Here is a 24,121-nt window from a genome sequence, read left to right on the forward strand (position 1 = left end):
CAAGATCACTTTTCCAATTTAAGTGCAACCCAGGATCTACCTCAAAGTAAAGGTAGAAATCACAGTAATCACACAAACTCAAACACCCTTGCCCTGCCCCTTCCGAGGCCCTGCACTGCTCACTCTATTCCCCCTCCCTCCCTCTCCCCCACCCTCACTCACTTTCACCAGGCTGGAACAGGGGACTGGGGTGCAGGAGGGGGTTTGCGGTGTGGGCTCTGGGAGGGAGTTTGGGTGTAAGAGGGGGCTCAGGGCTGGGGCAAGAGGTTGGGGTGCGGGAGGGGGCAGCTCCAGGAGGGGGCTCAAGCACGAGGTTGGGGTGCAGGAGGGAGTGTGGGGTGCTGGCTCTGGGAGGAGGCTTAGGTAGTGGGTTGGGGTGCAGGGTGTGGGCTCTTAGAGGAGGCTGGGGCAGGGGGTTGAGGTGCTGGAGGGTGTGTGGGGTGCAGGCTCTGGTAAAGGGTTAGGATGCAAGGGGCTCAGGGCTGGGGGTTGGGGTGCTGGAGGGAGTTCAGGGCTGTGGCAGGGGTGCGGGAGGGGTTCAGGCTCCAGCCAAGTGTTGCTTAACTCAGGCAGCTCCTAGGCAGCAGTGCAGCATGGCTAAGGCAGGCTCCCTGCCTGCCCTGGCCCCATGATGCTCCCAGAAGCGGTTGGCATATCCAACAGCGGCTCCTGAGGGGAGAGGAGGGAGGGGCAAGGGATCTCTGCACACTGCCCTCACCTGCAGACACTGCCACCGCAGCTCCTGCTGGCTGGGAATGGAGAACCACGGCCAATAGGAGCTGCCAGGGTGGTGTCTGCAGGCAAGGGCAACATGCAGAGACCTCTTGCCCCTCCCCCTTCCAGGAGCAGCCTGGGGCCAGGGCAGGCAGGGAGCCTGCCTTAGCTCCACCGCACCATTAGTGGCTGATCTCATGGTTTTGCTGCAGAAGGGCTGGCAACTTTAGATTGAGATAAACTGTTAGAGGCTCCACAATTGACCAGTTGATCACGATCTACCGGTTGGTGACCACTGCACTAAGGTATACACCACTGAGTCCAACTTAGAGGAATTTTGTTGTGACAGTTTGTGCATCTAGACACTTCAGAAATTGATGCACTACAAGCATGTATCAACTCTTGTGGTTCATTCAGGACACAAGTCACTCTACTTGAAAGAGCAGGAAGAAACTTTAGTCAGGCAAAGTTGTCATCTATGGAGTTTGGGTTTCTCTGAAGCTTCTACACAGACCACTTTTGGATAGGTGCTAGTTGGACAAGTGGTCTAATCCACCATCGCAATTCACATCTGTTGTACTTAGAAAATATACTAAGAGCGTGCAATTGTCATGACTGTACTTCTTAAAAGTGTAAAGGCTAAATTGAGTTAGATACCAATATTTAATATATTTAATTTTTAAACTCATTTGGCATATTAGTTGGATGAAGTTTCACTAGTTTATTTTAAATTAATTTTTCTCTCACCTATGCAGCAAGAGAAGCAATCTTCAGAGGAAAACGATGAAGGGGAGAAAAGCCACTTCTCAGTGAACGTTCCCAGTAAGGGAAGGGGCGGGGAGAGGGAGGAGACCTTCCTTCCCATCAGTTGTACTCTCATCAGACAGGGATAAAAGGAAGTTATGACCAGGAAAATGGAGTATTACACCTGGTCAGTACAGAGCCAGTCTCTATGTTTTATTCCATGGAATGCATTAGTCAAACATTGAGTTAGTGGCTGAGAATTCATTTTTATATACAATTTTAAAATTTTGTTCAGTGGCCAACTGAATATTATGCTAAGCAGACTGCCTCATTCTTATGCATACAAAAATATTACATATTGCTTTCATTTAAAAAAGTGAACCTAGGATCTTAAGATGAAAGTTATACATTTTAATATTTTAAAATATATTTTATTTTTATGATAAAATTATGTTCTATAGTTATAATAGAGTAGGCTTTTTTTAATACACAGATTTTATAAAATTAAATAATTATATAAGATATGATCTCATGGTAGAAAATTTTAATAGGTGTAGTCCAGTAGGATAGCATTGCTTCTGAGTAGTGGTCATTTAAATCAACCTTTCATTTATGGATTTTTTTTCATTCTTATACAACAGTGTTAAATTACAGTCTTAAAAAATCTGAAACATCAGAAAATTCAGGAGTGAAGGTTCCACATTTGTTAGCTCAGCCACGTTGCATATGCAGGAAATGTAGTAGTATACAGTTTATGTCAGACAAGAATACCCACCAAATACATTTCCCAATCTCATTCACTGCATATCATTCAGTCCCTGCACTGAATGAGGTAGGTCATTCCGTACACAAATGCTCACTTTCTTCAGTGAAAGGAATTTCTTAGAAAGAAACTAGTTACTTGTAAACTACATCTATTAGACAAAAATACAGAACTGTTACTAAATAGCACTGGATCACAACAGTACAATTTAGGAGATCCCTGTGGAGGATTTCTCAATTTCACAGACAATAAAAACAACAACAATTTCTGAGAATAGCTTATATCTAGAGTTCCACCAAATAAGGCATAGTAATTTTCTCACCAACATAGTCTTCCCATTTCCTGGTGGGCCAAACAGCAATAATCCACGTGGAGGAGCTCTAAGTCCTGTAAATAACTGAGAGAGATACTGCATTAGAGTAAACGCCTTTGCAGGGTTACAAATATTGCAACTAAGCATGAGATTCTATTAAAAAAAAAATCAGTAGTTTTCTAGAATATAGCATTTTAGTTCCTTAAATATTAGAGCTCCATTTTCCATAATGAAACATACTGTACTCAGTAAAATATTTCAGGGCTCACTACAATCCTGAAGATATCATGAAGACATCCTTTCTTAAAAAGGTAGAGACTTCATGGTGAACAAGACAAAAATTACAAAAAAGGTATTAAAAAAGTTAAGCCAAAGTACAATTGTGCTTTGGAAATATAAAAACAAAAATGTAGAAATAGTTACAGCAGAAAAGACATTCACAGCATTGCTGAAAACTAATTGAAGCAAAAATAAATGTTTTAGCGCAAATATTAAATTTAAACAGATGGAAGGGAGCAATTGGCAGAAAATACAATTATGCAACCAGGACCCATATTGCATACAACATCTTCCAGTTCTTAGACTCTCTAACAGTAAGGTTACCTAGAAAGTCTGAACCCCAAAATAATCTGAAAGCACTATGTTCTGTTACAGCCTTAAAGTTAGGGCCCTACCAATTCATGGCCCTGAAAAATGAGTTAAAGACCATGAAATCTGGTCTCCACCTTGAAATCTGGCTATTGTAGGGGGGGGAATCATGGTATTGCCACCCTTATTTCTGCAATGCTTTCAGAGCTGGGTGGCCCGAAAGCAGCAGTTGCTGGCCAGGCACCCAGCTCTGAAGGCAGCTGCTACTGGCAATGAGGCTGGCATGGTATGCGAGGGGTCATCACTTTTGGGAGGAGAAGGGGGCAGAACCAGCCTTATGGGTGGGCAACTTGGGCAACCACCCACGGTGCTGTGGTCAGGTGGGCGACACCATGTTTCCCCCCACCCCAACACATACACAAAGCCCACCAAGGCCCCTTTAACTCATGAATGCTGGACCTGGAGCCAGGGAGGGGGGCAGGCCAAGGCTGGGGGCACCCTGGACGGGTGCTCTTACCATGGGCTGGACTCCCGCTGCTAGTCCTGGCCAGGCTGGGGAGGAATGGGGACTTTCTCTTCTCCTGCACAGGCTGCTCCTGAGGCCAGGTCACACCCACCTCCGGGAACCTCCCCTGACTGCAGGAAGCTCCGCCACTGCTGGCCAGGAACCCAGCTCTGAAGGCAGTGCTGCTACCAGCAAGCAGTTCAGAAGTAAGGGTGGCAGTACCATGACCCCCTAAAATAGCTTTGTAACCCTTCCCCCCACACACATCTGCTTTTGGGTTGGGACCCCCATGGTTACAACACCAAGAAATTTCAGATTTAAATATCTAAAACTGTGAAATGTAAGATTTATAGGGATTCCAATAATCATTGAATCTCTAAATTTTTATTGACCCTTAAAACTCAGAACAACTTCCCTAATTTACACTGACTAAGTTATTTTGCCTCTGGTTAAGGAGAAAGGAGAAAAGAAACTACATACTTTGAATTTCTTGTGCTATATTCAAGCTTGCAGAAATTAGTAGTTTTAAACACTTAACCCAAACACTCAGTATTCTCTGGTTGAGTTTAAGCCAGACATGGTCAGAAATGTTGTGGTGCTCAGAGAGCTGTAGCCTACAGCCTATGAGGTACTGCCATCCTCCCCACCATGGTTCAAGAGTGGGAGGCAGGGATGTGAAGTTGGGCCTACTGACTAGGGCGTTAACACCTCCAGAGGGAGGGTGAGATGCTGGTTTCTCAAATGAGCATTTCAGAAGAAAGTTTCAAGGTCTTGGTGCATGTAGAGGGGTTAGAGTGAAGCAAGTGAGTGGACAGAAAGAGGAAATTTGTGTATGAAGTCATGGATGAAAACAAAGAATGGACTGGTATTGGAAAAGCTGTGAGGAGCAAAGGGTGAGACTAAAATCTTTTCTAGAAAGCGTCAGCAATGCATGCCACAGGAACATAATTTGTGAAGTGTGCTAACATGCTGTACTCTAAGTGCCCTGTGTAGACTCTGCTAGGTACCTAGTTTGCATTTACATTTACATTAATGAGAACTAGTTACCTTTCAGAACGCACCAGCATGGTCTACATGGCTGTTAGAGCACAACACATTAGAATCCTCTGGAGCCCTTTGCTGTGCTATAGACAAGCCCCAAGTGAATAAGGGAGTGGAGGGGAGGACAAAAAACAGGAAAGAGTTAGAGAAATAGAGGGATAAACAAGAGGTCAGGCAACCCAAGAATGGGAGACTAGAAAGAAAATCTTTTTTCTTTGCTCTGTTTTCCAGTTAAGAAAGATCCTAACAGAAATAGAGCCTCATTGGTCACAAACATGAAAAAGTGCCTCAGGCTACATTTACACTGAATTTCAGGGAATTCCCCCACTACAGATCTAACATCAGCTCTTCCACTGGTTGGAGTGCTAGTGTAGATTAACTTCAGGTATTTTTACCAGCATATTTAAACTGTTTGCTCAAAATAAAAAAATATATATTACACACACACACACACACACACTAGCAGCCCGTCTGTATTACCATCTCCTTTGTTGCTAGCACTGGTAAAGCTGTACCTATGTTACATTAGCGTGTGTAGGTAGAGAAGGACTTAAACCATTTAATAGAACAAAAATAAGAAAAAGTTGAGAGGGGAGGTCAGTGGTGTTTTTTCTTAACATTACTTTTTGAAGATTACTATTAATTCAGAAAAAACACAAAACCTTAAGCACATTGAGCTTCCTCTCCTGAACAAGCTGTGCTGAACAGCTCACTATTAGCATTTTGTATCAACCGCCATTACAGCTCTTTTTTCACCTGCCACTCTTATTAAAAATTGTTTCAGTAGGTGGGTCTACAGTTCCTGTACTTGCTGAAACTGCGAGATACAGTCTGTTAACAACTAAGGTGACTGTGGCCTTCACCCCATTTTTCACTGATACCAGAACAAATTGTTTGATGGAGACATCTGAAAGTTTAGGGAAGCTGCAGCTACATGGCCAAAAGAGAGTTCTTGTCTCAGTTCTTGCTGGCTCCTATCATTAACAATTCACGTTTTAGAAGGACTGCAGATAATCTGTTCAATTTCTTATAACAGCTCCTGTGCCCTTCCAGCTACGGTTACAGCCTCATCTCCCTTATTTGCCTCTTCTCTCCACATTCTGCCCAAACACTGTTCAGCTCCTTCCTCTTGCTTTCCTTCCCACTCATGTCAGTGTTTTTTACCCATTTAATCCATCCACTATAAAAACTACACTCCATCATACAGTATCATATCAGCCAACTTTCCATTCCGCCCCGCTCAGTGAGCACAACTCTTGCAGTTGTTCCTCCCTACACCAATCACCAGCATTTCATCTTTGCAGAGCAAATTTTATCTCATTAGTGGACCTCGTACCCACTTATTTCATCTCTTCTTGCCTCCCCATTCTAGTTTTCAATGTTACTTCTCTGAAACAGCTTTATACTTAGCAAAAATGACCCAACTCTGTTCACAGTCACCACTGGCAGGCAAACATACCCCCAACATTCCCAACTCTCCCCAGCACCCATTGTCAACTACAGCCCCACTTCTAGTTTACCCCTCAGCAAAACAATGGAGAAAAACAGTGGAGCAAAACATTCATATCTTTAACCATTTCACTGTTCGCAGCATCTTTGATTTGTTTCTATCTGGCTTCTGCCTGATCCATAGCAATGAAGTCCTCTTTAGGGTGATCAGTGAGTCCTGAACTCAAACCATGACTCCCTCATATCCTCTAGCTTCAATGCAGTATTTGATACGGTTGATGGCCTGATTCTCTTAGAATGCCTCAAGCCCCCATGCTGCACTGGTGTATCTGGCCACTGCTTGACTGTCACTGGTGTGTAGTCTGCCTTGGAAGCTAGACCACTTGTGTCCCACAAGATCCAACTCTTTGCACAGTTCAGATGTAACTACCACCAACTGCAGTGATGTACAGTGCTTTTCAGTCTTTCATTAACACTTTCCTATTCATCCTGGACAGAACACTTTGTTCCACAAAAATGCTCTCAAGATACCAGTCATCCTACTTTGCAGGTAAAACACTCAATTGTGTATCTAGCTGATTCATCTTCATGCAACTTCACCTTAGTATCTCTACGAAGAAAGAGCAATCAGGCAGTTGAGGTCCAAAATTAATTTTTAAACGTTTACTTTTACATTTATGAATGCCAATAATATTTTGCTTGAATTTTCTCCTTCACTTACCTAATTCTGGCCTCAACCACTTACTACATCTGTACACAAGGTACGTCTACACTACGGGACTAGTCCGAATTTGCATAAACCGGTTTTGTAAAACATATTGTATAAAATCGAGTGCGCGCGGCCACACTAAACACATTAAATCGGTGGTGTGCGTCCACGGTCCGAGGCTAGCATCGACTTCTGGAGCGTTGCACTGTGGGTAGCTATTCCGTAGCTATCCCATAGTTCCCGCAGCCTCCCCCGCCCCTTGGAATTTCCGGGTTGAGATCCCAGTGCCTGATGGGGCAAAAATCATTGTCGCGGGTGGTTCTGGGTAAATGTCGTCAGTCACTCCTTCCTCTGGGAAAGCAACGGCAGACAAGCATTTCGCGCCTTTTTTCCCTGGATTGCCCTGGCAGATGCCATAGCATGGCAATCATGGAGCCTGTTTTGCCTTTTGTGACTTTCACCGTATGTGTACTAGATGCCGCTGACAGAGGCGATTCAGCAGCGCTACACAGCAGCATGCTTTTGCTTTTGCATGACAGCAGAGATGGTTATCAGCCATACTGTACCATCTACCAATCCATAAATTGGTAAAAAGATGAGCATGGCTACCAGTCGTTTTGCACCATTTGCTGCTGTCATAAGTGCCCCTGGCTGCTCTTAGCCAGGGGCGCAAAAGCCAAAATTGGGAATGACTCCCAGAGTCAATCCCTCCTTTTTGGTATCTAAAAATAGAATCAGTCCTGCCTAGAATATGGGCAAGTGTACTAGAGAACCACTGTATCAGAGAGCACAGCTGCTCTGTGTCAGATCCTGCAGAAATTATGAGCTGTATGCTATTCACAGGGGGTGCTCCTGCAACAACCCCACCTGTTGATTCTGTTTTTCCCCCAGCCTTCCTGGGCTACCGTAGCATTGTCCCCCCACTTGTGTGATGAAGTAATAAAGAATGCAGGAATAAGACACAGTGACTTGTTAGTGAGAAATGAGTGGAAGGCAGCCTCCAGCTGCTATGATAGTCCAGACAGGACAGTAAGGAGTGTGGAGCAGAGGAGCCCAGCAACCCTCTGCTAGTCCAGGGGCAATTGAATCTTTTTTTTTAACACATGAAGGGTGAGGGCTGACAGAGCTCAGCCCCCTGTTGCTATGACGACAATGGTTATCAGCCATACTGTACCATCTACCAGGAAAAATTAGGGCCAGGCACTCTTGATTGACCTAACGGATGCTAGTCTGCATGGTTACTGTCCTTTTGCACTGCCCCATGTGCCAATAGGCTGATGACGAGGACGGATACCAGACGTATTGCACCATCACCCACCCATGGCGGGGGGGAGCAAGGATGTTGGTGTTGAGTGCTGCAGCATCGGGTCTATCTGCAGCATTCAGTAAAGATAGGGTGACATGTTAAAGAGTCAAGAGAGGATTGTTTTCCCTTTCACTTCTGGGGGTGGGTGGGGGGGGGGGTACGTAAATTGCCGAGCTATGCCCTGACCCACCATGGACACTGTGTTTGACCCTAGAAGCATCTGGAGCTCAGCCAAGAATGCAAATACTTTTCGGAGACTGCAGGAACTGTGGGATAGCTTGAGTCCTCCAGTCCATGAGCGTCCATTTGATTCTTGGGCTTTCCGTTACATTTGTCACGCAGCAGTGCGCTGAGCCCCTGCTATGGCGTCTGTCTGGAGATTTTTTAAAAATGATTTTGAATTTCGTCTTCTGTAACGGAGCGCTGATAGAACAGATTTGCCTGCCCTTACAGCGATTACATCCGCATGGTCCATGCGGGAGCTCTTTCTTTATTTTGATTTTTAACTGCATCGCCACACATGCTGATCTGAGCTCCACGCTAGGCAAACAGGAAATATTCAAAAGTTCGCGGGGCTTTTCCTGTCTACCTGGCCACTGCATCCGAGTTCAGATTGCTGTCCAGAGCGGTCAGTGGTGCACTGTGGGATACCGCCCGGAGGCCAATACCGTCGATCTGCGGCCACACTAACCCCAATCCGATATGGTAATACCGATATTAGCGCTACTCCTCTCGTTAGGGAGGAGTACAGAAACTGGTTTAAAGAGCCCTTTATACCAATATAAAGGGCCTCTTAGTGTGGACGGGTGTGGCATTAAATCGGTTTTACGCTCCTAAAACCGGTTTAAACGCCTAGTGTAGACCAGGCCACAGTTAGCTCTTTGCTATTGTCACATTGCTTTAGTTCTGAAATAGCCTGCTCCCTCGCTAACTTCCCATCGTTTTTTCAAACTATGACTATTTCTAGACTGGTGTTTATTACCACCAAGCCTTCCTTCTTGCATTTTCAGGACATTTCATACCACTGGTTATATAAACTATGAAAGTGCTAGCATAGACAGAGCTACAGGGGTACTATTTATCACTCACCTCTCCTCACAGCACAACTAGACAGAGTCATAAAGCCTCTGAAGACCTGTGGAAGCACTATAAGAGATTCCACTGCATTAACTCACCTCATTGTAGCATTTCATCATGACTGCTCTATTGCAAAAATGTGTATACACAGTTATATATAATTACTGGCGTCTGTACAATGACATCACTAACATATTTCTTGGATACTGGAGGTAAGTGACAACAGGATAAAAATTACTCAATTGCTTACCTCAGGTCTAAGGGAGGGAAGGATAACAATTTCTTGCAGTGCTTGTTTAGCCAGCTCTTGCCCAGCGATATCGTCAAATTTGACAGCTGGTCCACTAACAAAGAAATGGAATATCAATTAGCCTAACAATGGGATACTTTTTTTTTTAAACCACACACTGCAGCTGACTGATTTCATGCATTTAACCATTTTTAAGGAACCAATTAGAAGCTAATTCATTCTACTGCACATTTTGCTATCTGTAGGCACTTATTCATTCTCAAGACTAGTTAGCTCAGTGTCAACATGAAAATAAAATTTCAAAAGATAGTACATTTCCTGAGTTTGATAAAACTACTAACTGGTTTTCATTCCTTCCCCAAGAAAAAAAATGTACTCGTTTTTCATTCAAAATACAATCCCAACAGAGTTGCTTGATTTCTGAATACAAACAATTTTTTGTGTCTGACTTACTTGTCAACAATTTCATTCAGAATTAGATTAGCAAGATTACTATCAACATTTCTAAATATCTTCAAGTCTTTCTTTTTTCGAGCAGCAGTTGTAGGAGTAGAAGGCTTGTTTGTTCGACTATTTTTTGAAGTAGCCTTAAGACAAGACACAAAATTGGTTCAGACTTCTCAAATACAGTTTTTAAAGGCATACTGTTAATAAAATTGTTGATATATGTCACAATTTCAATTGTAAAAAACTTAGCATGTTAAAAAGTGCCAGACATTTTGATATAGGTGTCACAGGCCAGCCGAATGTATCCACTACGCTAGAGTATCTGAACTTGCAGCTGTAATTATTTTTTCTAAAATTGAAGTTAAATGCTAATTTTTAGAAAATAGGGATTAGTAAATATTCTATTTGGATTCACTTTCCATAAGAATACTGACATTCTTCCCAGTGTGTATTCAAAAAGACCATAAAATGACCAATAGTTTGGAGAGTCCCAAACTTTCACTAAGTCAAGACCCACTCTTGTAATGCTTTGGCAATGGGTCCCCTTCCTTCATATCATGCTAGCACAGAAGTCACCATCAGATTTCTAATCCGGTTTTCTGTCTCTTGTCCTTTTCTCCCTGTTCTCTAATCTTTGTTTTCCTTTCTAATTGTTTCATTTTGTCTTATAGGCATAGACCTTTTACTACTATACTTCAAGTGCAGTCTATGTAATTGGCCTTCTTTAAGCATGATCACTAGGGCTAAGAAACAAGATACTGTATCTGCATGATTTATGGGGAACAGGGAGAAAAAAGAAAGTCTAGGGCTCTTGAGTAAAATTATTTCCATGTATCTTTTAGCTCTAGTGGGTAATAAGTTTTAAAATACCATCTGAGCACAAAGAAACCCCTTTAAATTCAATTAAAAACAATCTTGGCTTAAAGATAAAGTATGATTTGGAGTTTGTGGGGGGAGGGGTTGGTTGTTTTTTTTTATAAATTAGTTTTGGAACTGAGACCAAGCCCAGAAAGTTTAAGACCAAAAATTTAGTTTTTAAAATATCATAAGCAACTGAACATGTGCATTTAGTAATCTCATCCTAAACTGAAATATTGCTAATGTGAGGTTAGGCTACATTTAGTAAAACTAGAGCTTGGCATGGGTTTTGCATTAAGGGCCCCAACAACTGCTGGAGTTTTCATCTCTGGTATACCTTGTGTGTCGAAGCTGCAGGATTGACTCCCTGTCTAGATACAGAGAAAGTTGATATCCCACTATAACTAGGGGTTCTATGATGACCAGAAAGGCCTGTGGATCCAGTTTTTGCAACTGCAACAGTCTTTGAACGAGGAAGGGAATTACTCGTGTGCGTTAATGGATCCTTCTTTTTTGGAACAGCTCCACATTCTACAAAGGAAAAAGGAAAGCCAATGTTGTCATGACAGCATATTAAACACAGCATAGTGTTAATAAATTTTTTATACATATCACAATCTCAGTTATAAAATTTTGCATGTTAAAAAAGTCTACCTGAAGTCAGAGTTATTCTAACTTGCTGACAAAGACCATTTCACTTTTTTTTTTTAAAGTAGTAAAAAAGCCTAATCCTTCAGGATGCCATAAAAACCACTTGCTTTTTGCTTAAGTTTAACCCTTAACTTTAAAAGGTTACTTTGAAAATCTATTCTAGTTAGTGGTCTTTTTAAAAAAAAGTTAAACAAATATTTGATAAACAATATCCCTCTTCCACTATCTCAAGGGAATATTACAGGGAAGATACCGATCATAAGGATTCAAACATTTCAGGAGTAGAAAATTGCTGTAATAAATAAAAAAGTTGCCAAGTCTTAAATTGCCAGGTCCAAAGCATCCCTCTCCCTAAGAAAAGTAATGCCCACAGCATTGTGCTTAAGAAGTTAACAATAATTGACTAAGCACATTCAACATATAAAGTGTAGTTTTCTAATTCTATTATTCAGAAGGTCATTTTCATTTCCTGCTAAAATTAAGGTAGTTGAGATTTATAAAAATTTCCAACCATAAACAAGTTGGAATCTCTGAAGGGCCAAGAATGAAGAAATTCAGAGTTTAGTTTTCTCATACAACAAACAGTTTTAAGGCAGCCTCCATGCCTACCATACACCTAACAGCGATACAGGTCCATCTTAAACTAGCGAGTACAAATAATGCAATACATCCGATACTTGCTTGCTCTGGCTTTCCTCCATAGGTAAGTAAGAAGGTCTCAGTTTTGGTCACTGATACAGTCATCTGCGGCCAGTACATACAGAGATGCTAAGAGGGGTATATGGCTTGTATCTGTAGGGTCAATAAAGTAAGTACACTAGGGTAGCCAGTCTGTACACGTAAATTGTACAGGGGAAAATGAGGTTCTCAGGCTCAGGATTGGTGGATGTTGGATGGCAAGATATAGCATCTATGGTTCTGTAGCAAGTAACTGGACTGGAGGAGGGTTGGATTTATGGTCAATGCACAGCATTAGTTTCCACATCAGCATATACAGTGAGGGAAGGCAAAATTGGGTTTTGTAGCCTGTAATGGTTGATTGATAAACTTCAGCTACAAGTTTACCAATTTTCAAATATTTTTATTTGGTTTATTTTTAAACTTCAAGATTGTAATGTTTGGTTTAAACATGCACATTTTCAACCTCAACAAGAAAAATTTTCCTGAAAGAAACTAAACTTCTGAAGTGTTTTTTAATTTCTTCCTAGAACATATGTCTTCTAGAGAAAGCACTTTCAGAATGTAAAAAACATATTTTCAAAAAGATATATAAAAATGTCAAGCAGGAATATTTCAGTGAAGCAGAAGCATTAGGTTTAATAGTGTGCATTATTTGGACAGGCTACTGAATTTTACTTAACTTTGGAAGGGCTACTGAATTTTTCTATCACATTTATAAATTCCTCATACAAATTTTATCTAGAAGTAAGCTCAAGTGAGGAACTTTGTGGCACCTAGCTGTTAGTGGGACAAACCTTACATGAACTATAGGCGTTGCCTAAACAGCCTTCCTGCACCAGAGATCCAACCTTTTACAAGTTACAGAAGGTCAGCAGTGGTTAGTGAAAATACTGCCAGGACACCTCGCAAGCAACATCTAAGGACCTTGAAAAATCCTAAGGGCTTTACCATAGTGGTTAGGCAAGTCTTTTGAACTGGAGATATTTGGTCCAGGCATTTATAAGTTGGAGATGTGTTAAGCTTCCAAAAATGCTGGAACCAGAATTAAGTTGCTAAACATGTGAACTATGGGAGGATATGCTTGCATAATTGGTAAGTTTCTTGAGCCAAAACTCTTTGGCTTAAAAGTTCACAAACTCCGTAGGCTATAGTTACAGAATTATAAACTCAGAGCCTTAACTTTAAAAAGTATGAACTCCTGAACTGGCACTGAAGTCTGAGTATCTGTGAACTGATTATTTGTAGTAGGTTACTTCAAAATTAGCTACCCAACATTATAAAACAAAAAACAAAAAACACTATACTATACTGTGTTATATTACAGGATGGGAAAAAACTAAATCTGATTTGTTATTTAAGATAACTCATTTGAGGTAGATTAAAAAATAACCATTAGAAGTCTTCTAAAAGTGAAGCCTATTTTCCACCTTCACTCAAACACCTTACCCAATGACCAAACTTTCCAAACCTCTCCCCACCCAAAAGATCAGATTGTCACAATTTTAATTAGAAATGGCAGATGAGGAGGATTGGGGCAGTGGGAATGGGGCATAAAATTGGAACCATCACTCAATCTACTTTTGTCTCCAGAAAACCACAAGCTCCTCAGGTTCGTATCTTTTTATACAGTAACTTTCATGCCACCACTCAGGACATTAAGAAGTCCAAAAGTAATTTTCTGCACCTATTAATTCCACATTTTCAACCCAGCATTAAAGCAGCTAGCCAGCTTAAATAAGAAGAGCCGTGCAGTTGTTGCAGCCCAGGTTCCATGATGCCAGGTATCTGCTTCAGTGGCTAATCCATGCCACCAGTTTTACTACTATTGTTATTCAATCTGACTTGATCAAAGCTAGCCTGCTGCAGACACAGCTCTGACTGAAGTGTAGATATTCCCTGAAGTGTGAAAATATCACATCTTCAACACAAATTTGGGAGAAAGGGGCTGCCTAAAAATTCAAAGAGCATACAAAAAAGCAATTTGTTTAGATCTCACGATTTAAGCCAATTTCATGATTTTTTTATTCTTGGGGTTGGCAATACAGTGATATGTATCTTTAGCAGAACAGTGCTTTAGTTTCTTGTGTTTATCTCTATAAAATATCACATCGTAAACAGATACATTTTGCTGCATACTTGTGAATATTCCTAAAGTCACAAGCAGCTTTTAAAAAGAAACTAATGTAAGGCTGATTTTTGCTCTGCGGTGAAAAGTGATACTTTGCAACCCAAAAGCTGCATGGATATACTATGTCACATCATCTTTTCAAGATGATAGACAAAGAAATCTCGGCATCTAGAGATGCCTTGTCAAGTTTGAACTTTTTGTATCTAAATTTCAAGAATGACACCAGATAGCCTAGCTTCAATTTGAAACTTGAATCACATGTTATATATTGGCCTGGTTAACCCAATTCAGTAATTATGCCAATGGTAAAAAGTCTCCACTCTGCTTTGTTTCTGTATATCCTGTGTTTTTGCTACTTGTCTGTTCCTCATACAGCCCTAACACTGAAAATTTAAGTTGCAACAATAAGGGTATAAAGGCCTCTTGCAGTCTATGATATATATCCATCCAGCCCATCAACCCCCCAGCCTGAATAAGCAGACAGCCAAATTCTGTCTGAAGATTGCCAAAGAAGCAGTTGCTTTCACCGCAATGAAATGGAGAACAAAGGTCTCAGATTCCAAACTACACTGTATGAGGAAGCAGTCTGAATACGATATAAGCTTTTTATACACTCTGCCAATGAAACATGCAGTTGAATTACCAAGCCTGACAATACTAAAAATTGGGGAACAAAAGTAGTATTGGATTAGGAAGATTGTTCCAATGTTCACTTTAAATGTGTTATTCAGCTTTCCTATTAAAAACAGTAATTCATTCATTTCAAAAAAGAATAAACCAACTTTTGTGCTTTTAACAGTTAAAGATAGTTCTTGAACGGCATGTTTCTGCTTGAAAAGTTTTTTACTAGTGTCAAACCACAGGAAAAGGCGTTTTATTCAGATTTAAGATCAGTGAGTCAGCAATTCTAGTGAAACTCTGCTAACAAAATCATGACTATGCAATCTATTTCCATTTTAAAAGAGATCTTAAAGATTGTTTACGTGTACATTTTGATCCATCCATCACACTGGTATCTGGGCACCAAATACAAGACTATCAAATCATTCGTAATTAGTCCCTTATTCACTTGGAAGAGCTTTCACTGAATAGTCAAGTTAATTATAATATTCCCATTCAGTAAATGCACGCTCAGATATTTCAGCAACATCCATTCAAATTAAAAGACAAATGTAGGAACTGCTTAATTCCCTGAACTTCTCTTTAAGTAAGTTAAAAATCTACTAAGACCTGGTCTAGATGTAAAAGTTGTCAGCATAGCTATGTCAGTGTGAATCCCCACCCCCCCACCCCTCACTGAAGAAGCTATGCCAGCAAAAGCCCTAGTTTTGCCTACACTGCACCCCCCCCCACCCCCAAAAAAGGTCTTTTTTTTTTAAAAAATCGCTTACTCGGTTTGGGGAAACTAGTTTAAGCTATACCAGTAAAAGGAATGTCTCCAGTAGGTGTCTTGCCAATATATCTATCTGTATACCTACACTGACAAACCTTTTCAGGCACAAGCTAAAATCAAAACGCTGAATACCCAAACACTGTACCAACACAGAGCTGTACAGGACTTTAACATTGAGTACATCAAGAACAATTGGACAAAGTGAATTTCAGCATAGTTTGAGACCCAGGAGTAAGGCAAAGTAAATACATTAGGAGTACTGCAATATTCCAATTAATTGCTATTGAAGTATATATCACATAAGGATTAATATTAAAATAAAACTACATAGACTTGTTAAAGACTTGTGCCTGCCCTTGCTAGAAGTTACAAAGTCACCTCTACTGCCTCAGTTTTTTATTACAAAATGTATCTATCACTATGGAACAATTTGGGTAGGTTTGTTGGAATCTAGTCTAAAGACAATAACAGGTACATTAGGTAACTTATTCTCCAGAGGTAAGTTTTGTCACAAGACTACTCACTTCTACATTCTAGAGAGGTCCACAGATGCATCTATAAATGACTAACTGCACAAATAAGAGACAAGACAGTGTCACAATAGTAAAGAGTTTTATAAAAATCCAAGGGACCAAATTTTCAAAATGAAAAGTAGAGACATCCGAATATACATCGGGGGTATTTGGCCTGGGAGGTGAGAGTCAGAAACAGGTTCTGCCACAGAGTTTAAAGAATGAATCAGAATAATAATGCTTTGAAAGAAAAACCTTGATGATACAGGCCTGCCAAAGAATAGCCATGAGAAATGCAGAGAGCTATTTAGACAGAAGAATGGGCCTTGGAAGGTGTTTGGCTTTGACCCACTGTAATAGCGGCAACTGAAAAAAAGCCAGATGTTCTAAAGTCAAAGCACTTGTTAATTAACATTACACTTATGTTCTTGTAATGGAAGGGTACGTGTAGGAAGGATGTTGGCGGGATGATTAACTGACTAACGCAGAACTAAAGACAGCATGTTTACAAGAATGCAAGACAAGACTGTAAGCACCACCTTATCCTTACCAACAGAACTTGAAAATTTTTTACCAGACATCTAGATAGACAGATACAAAGAAAAGGGTGGCATCCCCTCCAACAAGGTCAAGATGCAAAAACCTAATGAAAAGCCCAGATACCAGGAAGCAGCAGCAGCACGTTTGGATACCTCTCTCTTGGTCTCATTCTATATCCTATTTGAGAATTCTGTATTTCAGATCAGCCTGTGAGTAGCAGAGGTCTGATAAATTTGAAGCTTCCCTCTTGCTGTAGATGGAGAAGTAACTTTATCTTTGTCCCTTCCTACAGCCTCCTAGCTGCTGCCAGGAGTTGGAGGGGCTGGAGAGGAAGAAGAGAAAATGTCTCCATTACTTTACCCTACCTATCCTAGCCTGTTAGTCCATGTCTTGTTACCTGGTGAGGCATTCCATTATCTACCTCTGCCACTGCTCATACAATCATCTGAAATTCAGAAGAGAGAGTGACTCTTCACTACTTCAGGAATTTCTTTACAAAAGACTCTGAAGAAGTGGGGAGTATGACTCTATAGGAATAATCCACTGATCCCAAAATTTGACAGTGTAACTTTCCCCTTGACAGTGTTTTTTCTTTAAGTGTAAGTATCCAGCAAGGACATAATTTACCAGTTCAAATCTGTAACAAAACATTTCTCCATTTTCAGCAGCCTTGGGAGGAAAAATATCCATGGATTTTAATTAAACCTCATTGTTCACAGTATGAAAGTTACCTGAGTAGCTGGTGAACGTGAGAGAGATGTATATAACAGAAATAAGAGAAAGGAAGATCCAATGGCTAGGGGTACTATCCCAGGACTGAGGTGACCTGGGTTCTAGATCCTGTTCCACCACAGACTTCTTATGTGCCACCTTGGGTAAGTCGCATTCTCTGTGGCTCAGTTCCCATTTGCAAAAATGGAAATACAGTACTTCCCTACTATAGGGATGTTGAGAAGAGAACTACATTGAAGGTTGGGAGGCAATACTAGAGCAACGGAGGCCATGTAAGTACCTTAGATAACAAGTGCTCAAATCAAAGAATGGAACAAACATTTATTCTAATAAAAGGCATTTTAATAGAAATGAAGAGTTTTTAGACTGTGGAACTGGCTTTTCACATTGGGCTTAAAGCCTAGAAAAATGCCAGTGCAATTCTGCTGTCCTCCACAACTTTTAATTTATGGTAATACCTATGAGGAGAGAAAAATGTACTTGTTTTTAAAATAAGATGACCTTATTGCAGAAGAAGCAGACTCCTCCTGTTTTGACTCCTGCCTTGAAGGACAGGAGATAATTTGTACTTATGTGGGGAACTTTTGAAAAGAAGCAAGTGAATGCTAGAACTATTTCTTGCCAAAATTAAAGACTGCCTAGTTATTAAACCTTTTTCTGGGCTATCCACATTAGAAAACTAGTGTGGAGAACTGAGCAAAAAACCAAAAGTGGAGCACATGAAAGAGAAAGCAGCCTATGTTTTTTCAAAAGTTGGGTAGGGTGTATTTATTTAAACTTGGAGCCATCTGGATGCAGACAACCAAAGTTTTATTAGGCCATTTCATACTATCAGTTGTTAAGCTTGATTTAGTTATGAAGTTTTGCTTAAATGTCAACTTAAAATAAAAATGCAGACTTTTAAAAAACCCCATCATCATTCCAAACAAAGCCAAAAACTAATCTAAGAGAAAAAATTCCAGAAGACAATGTATTTGTTCAGACACACACAATAATTGAAACATGTGTAATTAGTTTAATTGTTTCCTTGTTTTTGTGTCTTATGAAGCCAAAAGGCGAGAGATTTTTTTCTATTTAAAAAAAAAAATAAGTGGCCATATAGTTAGAATAATAGTTTGGGCATTCAAAGGCAAGTGAATTGCTGAAAGATACTTTTTTTTTTTTTTTTTTTAAACTCAACTGACTAGATTTCAAGTTGACAGTCACTTTAAGGACTGATTGCATACTAGTCTAAGATTGCTGTGCTCTGAGTTCTGTAGCTGAGTTTTGTTAATTCCATTGGTGTTTAACCTTATTTTACTTAACATGATTAATCTACACTGCATGTGTATGACTAAATTGGGTTTATAGTTCTGATTACATCATATTGGTGGCTTTAGACATCCTTTTAATTCTTAACAGTTTATGAAATTCAGGAGACGTTTTGCTTCATGTGTGTAGCACTTGAACTGGAAATACACTTTTTGTGACAATTTAGTATTCTTGGTACCATCACTTGGGAGAAAAGAGGAAAAAAACCTTCTCCAACTGAAAACCTATAGTTAAAAATGGCAAGTGTTGCTGTTTGTTTTTTTACTTTAAGAGCAGAAAATATAAAATCTATTACAAACTGACACTTAGTTAAAGCAACCTAACCTGAGTTTAGATCAGTATCTGTCCTATATTAAAAACAAAACAAAACATCAAAGGCTTTTTCCAAGAACATCTTATGCTGACTATCACTACAGTACAATAAATTACTTCTAATAGGAAATGCCAGAAATCAAGAGCTAACATTTAAACTTTAAAGTATGATCATGTTAACCTCTTTTAAATACACAGCCACAAGAAAAGGTGTTTTTGGAATCCTGTCTTTTGGGCTTGTCTACAGCAATATTTAGTTTATGGCAAGCTGGTGTGCGACCCTACCCTGTACTAGCCTGCTGTGGACTAACAGTCTGCATGGATCCTGCTGATGTGCATTAACAGTTCATTAATGCACTTTGATCTAGTCCTCTTTGAAACAAAACTAGATCAAAGCACATTAAGGTAAACTCTTCTGGATCCTAACTTTTTGAAAACCCTGAAATGGAGCAACAAAGAAGGAGAGCTGTTTTGATAGACAACCAAGTACTGCAATATAACAAACAGCATTAACAAAGAGCCTTATGAGGATGGAATGTATTTCTACAAAACCTTTAAAACAGAAACATACAAATTTTAACAAATTAATGTGGGGCCAGGAAATTCAGCATATTTTCCTTGCAACATACCAGAAACTGACAGACATCCCCTGATTAATTCGGTGCTGGTGAAACCAAACCCACCTGACTGGAGATGTCCATTGCGGCATGCCAGGTTAGTACTGTCATTATAGACCTCCATTTGCGGCTTGGGAATTTGCAAAACTGCCTGCAGCTTCTCTATGCAACAAACAGAGGGGGAAAAAGGACAAAATAAACAAATAAAAAACAAAAAATGAACCAATGAAATTTATGTACGCTGATCACATAGAAATGACAACGCCAGCTTCCGTATACTTGATGTAAGGGTCAAAGATAAAAGGGATATTTCTATTTATGCTAACTACTTTATGAACCTAAAAACCCAAAAATCTGTGTATATGAAGTACAAATCGATTAAAGCAGTTTTAAACTGGCAGTCAATCCTTAAATTAGTTAAAAGTACCATTTAAAAAAAAAATCACCAGAGGATTTTTTTCCAAAGGCACTGCACAGGATTTATCATCTTGACTCCATCTGACATACGGTGGGATTTGTATGACAATCCCGTTCCTGGAAGTTTTCCATTAGGAGCTTGTGTTGACCATTTGCAAGTACTCTTTCACGCAAGAAGTGGCTCACCGAAACAGGTATGTAAGCTAGTCCACATTTTACACTTAATGTGTCTGTAATAAACAAAACTTGTTTGACAGTTTCTAGTACTCAAATGAGGTAGGTGATTTCAGGATTTCAAAATGTGAATTGAAGTTTGTAGAGTTCTCACTTCTTAGGAAGCTGCATGTAATTTTTAAAAAAATACTGTAAAATACCCTTGTTTCTGACCAAGTCAAAAGTTTAACTTCAGTAACATTTGAATGTGTTTCATGAAAATAATTTAAGATTAAGGGGAAGGAACTTTGCCACAAAAAAGGATGGCACAACGTAACTAAGCTATTAGCAGTGAACAAATAAAACAAATAAGTCAATATATATATTTTGACAGGAGCCTTCCCTCAACCCCACAAGTTAAAAATATACATATTTTCTTGATAAATGCGTCACTTTAAGTCACTCCATGGCTCCCCTTTCTGCACTGCAATAGATACAAACTTTTGGTCCTAGCTGTTAAGGCCCTTCACAACTTTACCCCTCCCTATTTATCTACTTTCCCAGTTCTCCTGCTCTGCTGATATTGCCAGTCCCAATCACGCATGTTAGATTTCCCCAGAAATACATTTGTGCTCAGTTACCATGGTGATGGGCAAATTATTAAAACCCAAATAAAATAGAAAAAGTATAATTTGACTCCATCTTTATACATGCAACACCTTCCCTGAACCAATCTGAAAAGCCACTAAACTTCCTGTCCCTTTAAAAAAAAAAGCCACCCCATCACAATGCCGAAAAGAAACTGTCAGACAGACAGTTAAGTGTAGTGCCAGAAGGGACTGCTAATTTTTAAAAAAACGTATTTCACCTAGATAAACAATTCATATTACTGTTTCCAAAGTCTATTCTCCCTAACTCCTTCCAGTTGTTTGCTACCCACTTGTTCCATTTTGCCTTAAGGCCTGTCTATACTGGGAAAAAGCCGTGTGTCAGAACACACAATTAGAACTTTAGACACAACTTTTCCCTTTGTACGGACATGGGCATTCATTCTTAAAAGACATATTACTGGTAGGGGATCCATTAATTTAAAATAAGTCCATGTGCATATATATTATCTACATGTACACAGTATATACACGTGATCTGTAAGATTCCTCATTTAACATCCCAAAACGGGATATAGCCCCCCCCCTTTTTGTGGGGGGGGGGGGCAAAGAGAAAGTAGCCACTTTCATTTGGGCTAATATTTAAGGTATGGTTTAAGATCCCTCTTCTCCTACGGCCTCCTCACACCAGCCCTCTAAAATATTAGAGAAGCTATACCAGCTGATCCCTAGACTCTACTTCTGGACAGAGGACCTGATCCTAAGCATTTTGCTGTAGCTTCCAGAATTTGAGACAAAGTGTTTTCATTTGGAGTTAACAAGAAGATTTCCCAACTGACAATTGAACAGAAAAGAAATTCACAGCACTAGAGAAAGTGAAAGTATACTATTCTTTGCTTCTTAACAACGTACATGAAATAACAGTGCAAGTACTGTACTGCAGTTCTTCTCTTCCTTTAGAGAACAGTATAGTTATGGAATCCCTTAAAAACCATATGTTTCCACTAGATAAGTGAGAGAACTTTTCTCCTTCCCTCCCCCCTCCCCCCCAAATTAATAGCTTTCCTCCTGGGAGATTTCCCCTTCCCATTTAAGTGTTCACTCCCAAACAAACAAGTTAAAAAGCACTTGATTGAAGAATCTCTCTCTCTCTGGTGATGTATTATTCTGATAAAGCTTCTTAAAAATTCAACAAAAACTGCAGTCTACTTTTTCCTTGTGACCAGCTTTCATTGTCCATCAAGTTTAATTAATAAACTCTTTGCTCATCCAGCCAGATACAGTAAACATCTTCTAATTTCCTCTCATTTTGGTAACACTTAGCTCCGACTTCTATGAAAGTAACATTTGTTCTTTATTTATGTATCCGCCACCTGATTTCTTCAGTTTCATAATTCTTGAAGCTCTGTTCTTGTACATTTCCCATCTATGAACAAATATATTAAGCTTAAATAAAAAAAGCTGTAAGAAGTAGCAAGTAGCCAATGCCATCACAAAACAGGGAGGCATGTGTTTTACTCAGTAGGGAATGACTAAATCACTTAACTTTTGTGCCTGAACTTGGCCAGGGTCTCTGCTAAAGGGGGTGTTGGTGGGAAGACATGCAATCTTTCTGCAGTGAATGGAGACAACACCCCTTGCTGGTGCAAGTGTCTTCCTGATGTCACATACCACCAATATCTTGTCGATCAGAGCTGAGATGAGTAGGATCCTACAGCATTTCCACCGGAGGAAGATCTGATACACCACCTCCTAATTCAGAGACAGTTCTTGCAGTCAAAGAAATCAGTCTCCAATTTTATCATTCCTCCAAGGTAGGTAACATCAAGCAATGCCCTTATGTGACACTGCCCAATTCCAAACCTACACCGTTTTCCAAAACAGGAAGATCTTTCCTGTGCCTCTTCTTATGCAGAATACAATGGTCTGATTGTCAACTGAATTAGAATCATCATTTGGGATGCCAGGTTTATGAAGATCTTCAGAGCATTCATAAATCCTCCTGAATAATTGTGCATTGGCTGCCATTCCTAGACACAAAGTTCCTTGACTCCTTATCACATGTAAATTGCAGCCATGTATTCTAATCCAAAATACAATAATCTGTAAATTCAGCATCTAGCCTAACCAGATATCCTGGACTGCCATTACAGTGATTGTCTCTTTTTAGTTGAGTTTTTCTTCATTAGCTTCAGTTTCCAAAAAGACTGAAGGTGCCACCTCTTAAATAGAGTGCCCAAAAGTAATCTAATCTCAAAATAAAGGCACGGATCACAGTGGCACAGCCCACATCCAGAATAAATTATCTCAACCTCCTGGCCAAACGTAAAAAAAGCTATAACAGTCAATGCTTCTAAATGATTGTTTAAACAGCAGATAAGGATGCAACAGAACCTAGAGACAAACTCAAACAACAAATATTGGACAAACTCTTAAAAGGGACAGATGTAATCTGTGTCATTATCTGGTTATTTTCCCTATACTACCAATATCACTTCCATCATATCTGAATTGAGTTTCAGCCAGGTAGCCCTCATCTGTGTCTCTATCTTTACCATACACAGAGTAAAGCATTTGGTAGCTCTCACTGGGTCAGACAAAAGATTTAAAAGTAAGTGTCATTATGAAGGGACTATTTTTTTTTTTAAAGGAACTTGGGAAATTCTAAAAGACTACTATTCTATTATGGAAAAACCATTTAGTCCCTGATCTTGCAACTGGATCTCTGCAGGCAGACCCTCAAGCAAGGATAGAGCTGCACTGACTTTACTAGGTCTCCTCATCGATGCAAGGGTCTGTCAGAACTAAAGGAATGGGGGCCTAAGATCATAAAGTGAAGACCTCATGACAGTTGCACGTGCAACCTTATCTAAGGCTCTTTGTGCATCCGCATTACAGTATACACTTGAGTTACAATATCACATATTCCTCAGTAATATTGCCTCAAGTGTGCAGGATGAATGACAGAAGTGACAAAAGCAAGGGTGCAACAGAAGTAAAGAAAGGTAATAAACGGTCTAACTGATGTCACCCAGTGATATAATTGCTTCACATTAAAAGTCTGACTTATGTGGACTTAAATTCTATCATTAATTTTAAAATATTTTAGGCATGATTCTGATCTTCACCACTAACCAACAGCTCCCCATCCAAATTTTTCCCTCAGCTACACTGGTAAAACTCTGGAGCAGGTGCTCAACTACAGTGATGGGGCAGACATAAGAGTCTCTATAGAATAAAGTAAAGCAATGACTTCAGTAGATTTGCACTGATATCACTTCAAAGACAATTTGAACTAGACT

At 39.9% G+C, this 24,121-nt stretch overlaps 1 protein-coding gene across 8 annotated transcripts in view; it reads right to left on the reverse strand.

Annotated features, from left to right (window-relative positions):
• Positions 1–24,121, reverse strand: part of SPAST (spastin) — a 59,308-nt gene that overhangs the window by 23,210 nt on the left and 11,977 nt on the right. For 4 of the 8 annotated variants that reach the window (XR_005595863.1, XM_039529079.1, XM_039529078.1 and 1 more), the window contains exons 4-8: positions 19,654–19,803; positions 11,102–11,295; positions 9,913–10,046; positions 9,460–9,553; positions 2,544–2,618 (exon numbers count right to left, since the gene is read on the reverse strand). Coding sequence is in view for 7 of the 8 variants with exons in the window: in XM_039529079.1 (XP_039385013.1) it covers positions 2,544–2,618; positions 9,460–9,553; positions 9,913–10,046; positions 11,102–11,295; positions 19,654–19,803 (647 nt within the window). In the remaining variant the exon portion in view is untranslated. The remainder of the gene's footprint in view (positions 1–2,543; positions 2,619–9,459; positions 9,554–9,912; positions 10,047–11,101; positions 11,296–19,653; positions 19,804–24,121) is intronic. The other 4 variants (XM_039529080.1, XM_039529081.1, XM_039529082.1 and 1 more) reach the window with 2 other exon arrangements.

This window comes from Mauremys reevesii, linkage group 3, assembly GCF_016161935.1.
Source record: "Mauremys reevesii isolate NIE-2019 linkage group 3, ASM1616193v1, whole genome shotgun sequence".
NCBI lineage: Eukaryota > Metazoa > Chordata > Testudines > Geoemydidae > Mauremys > Mauremys reevesii.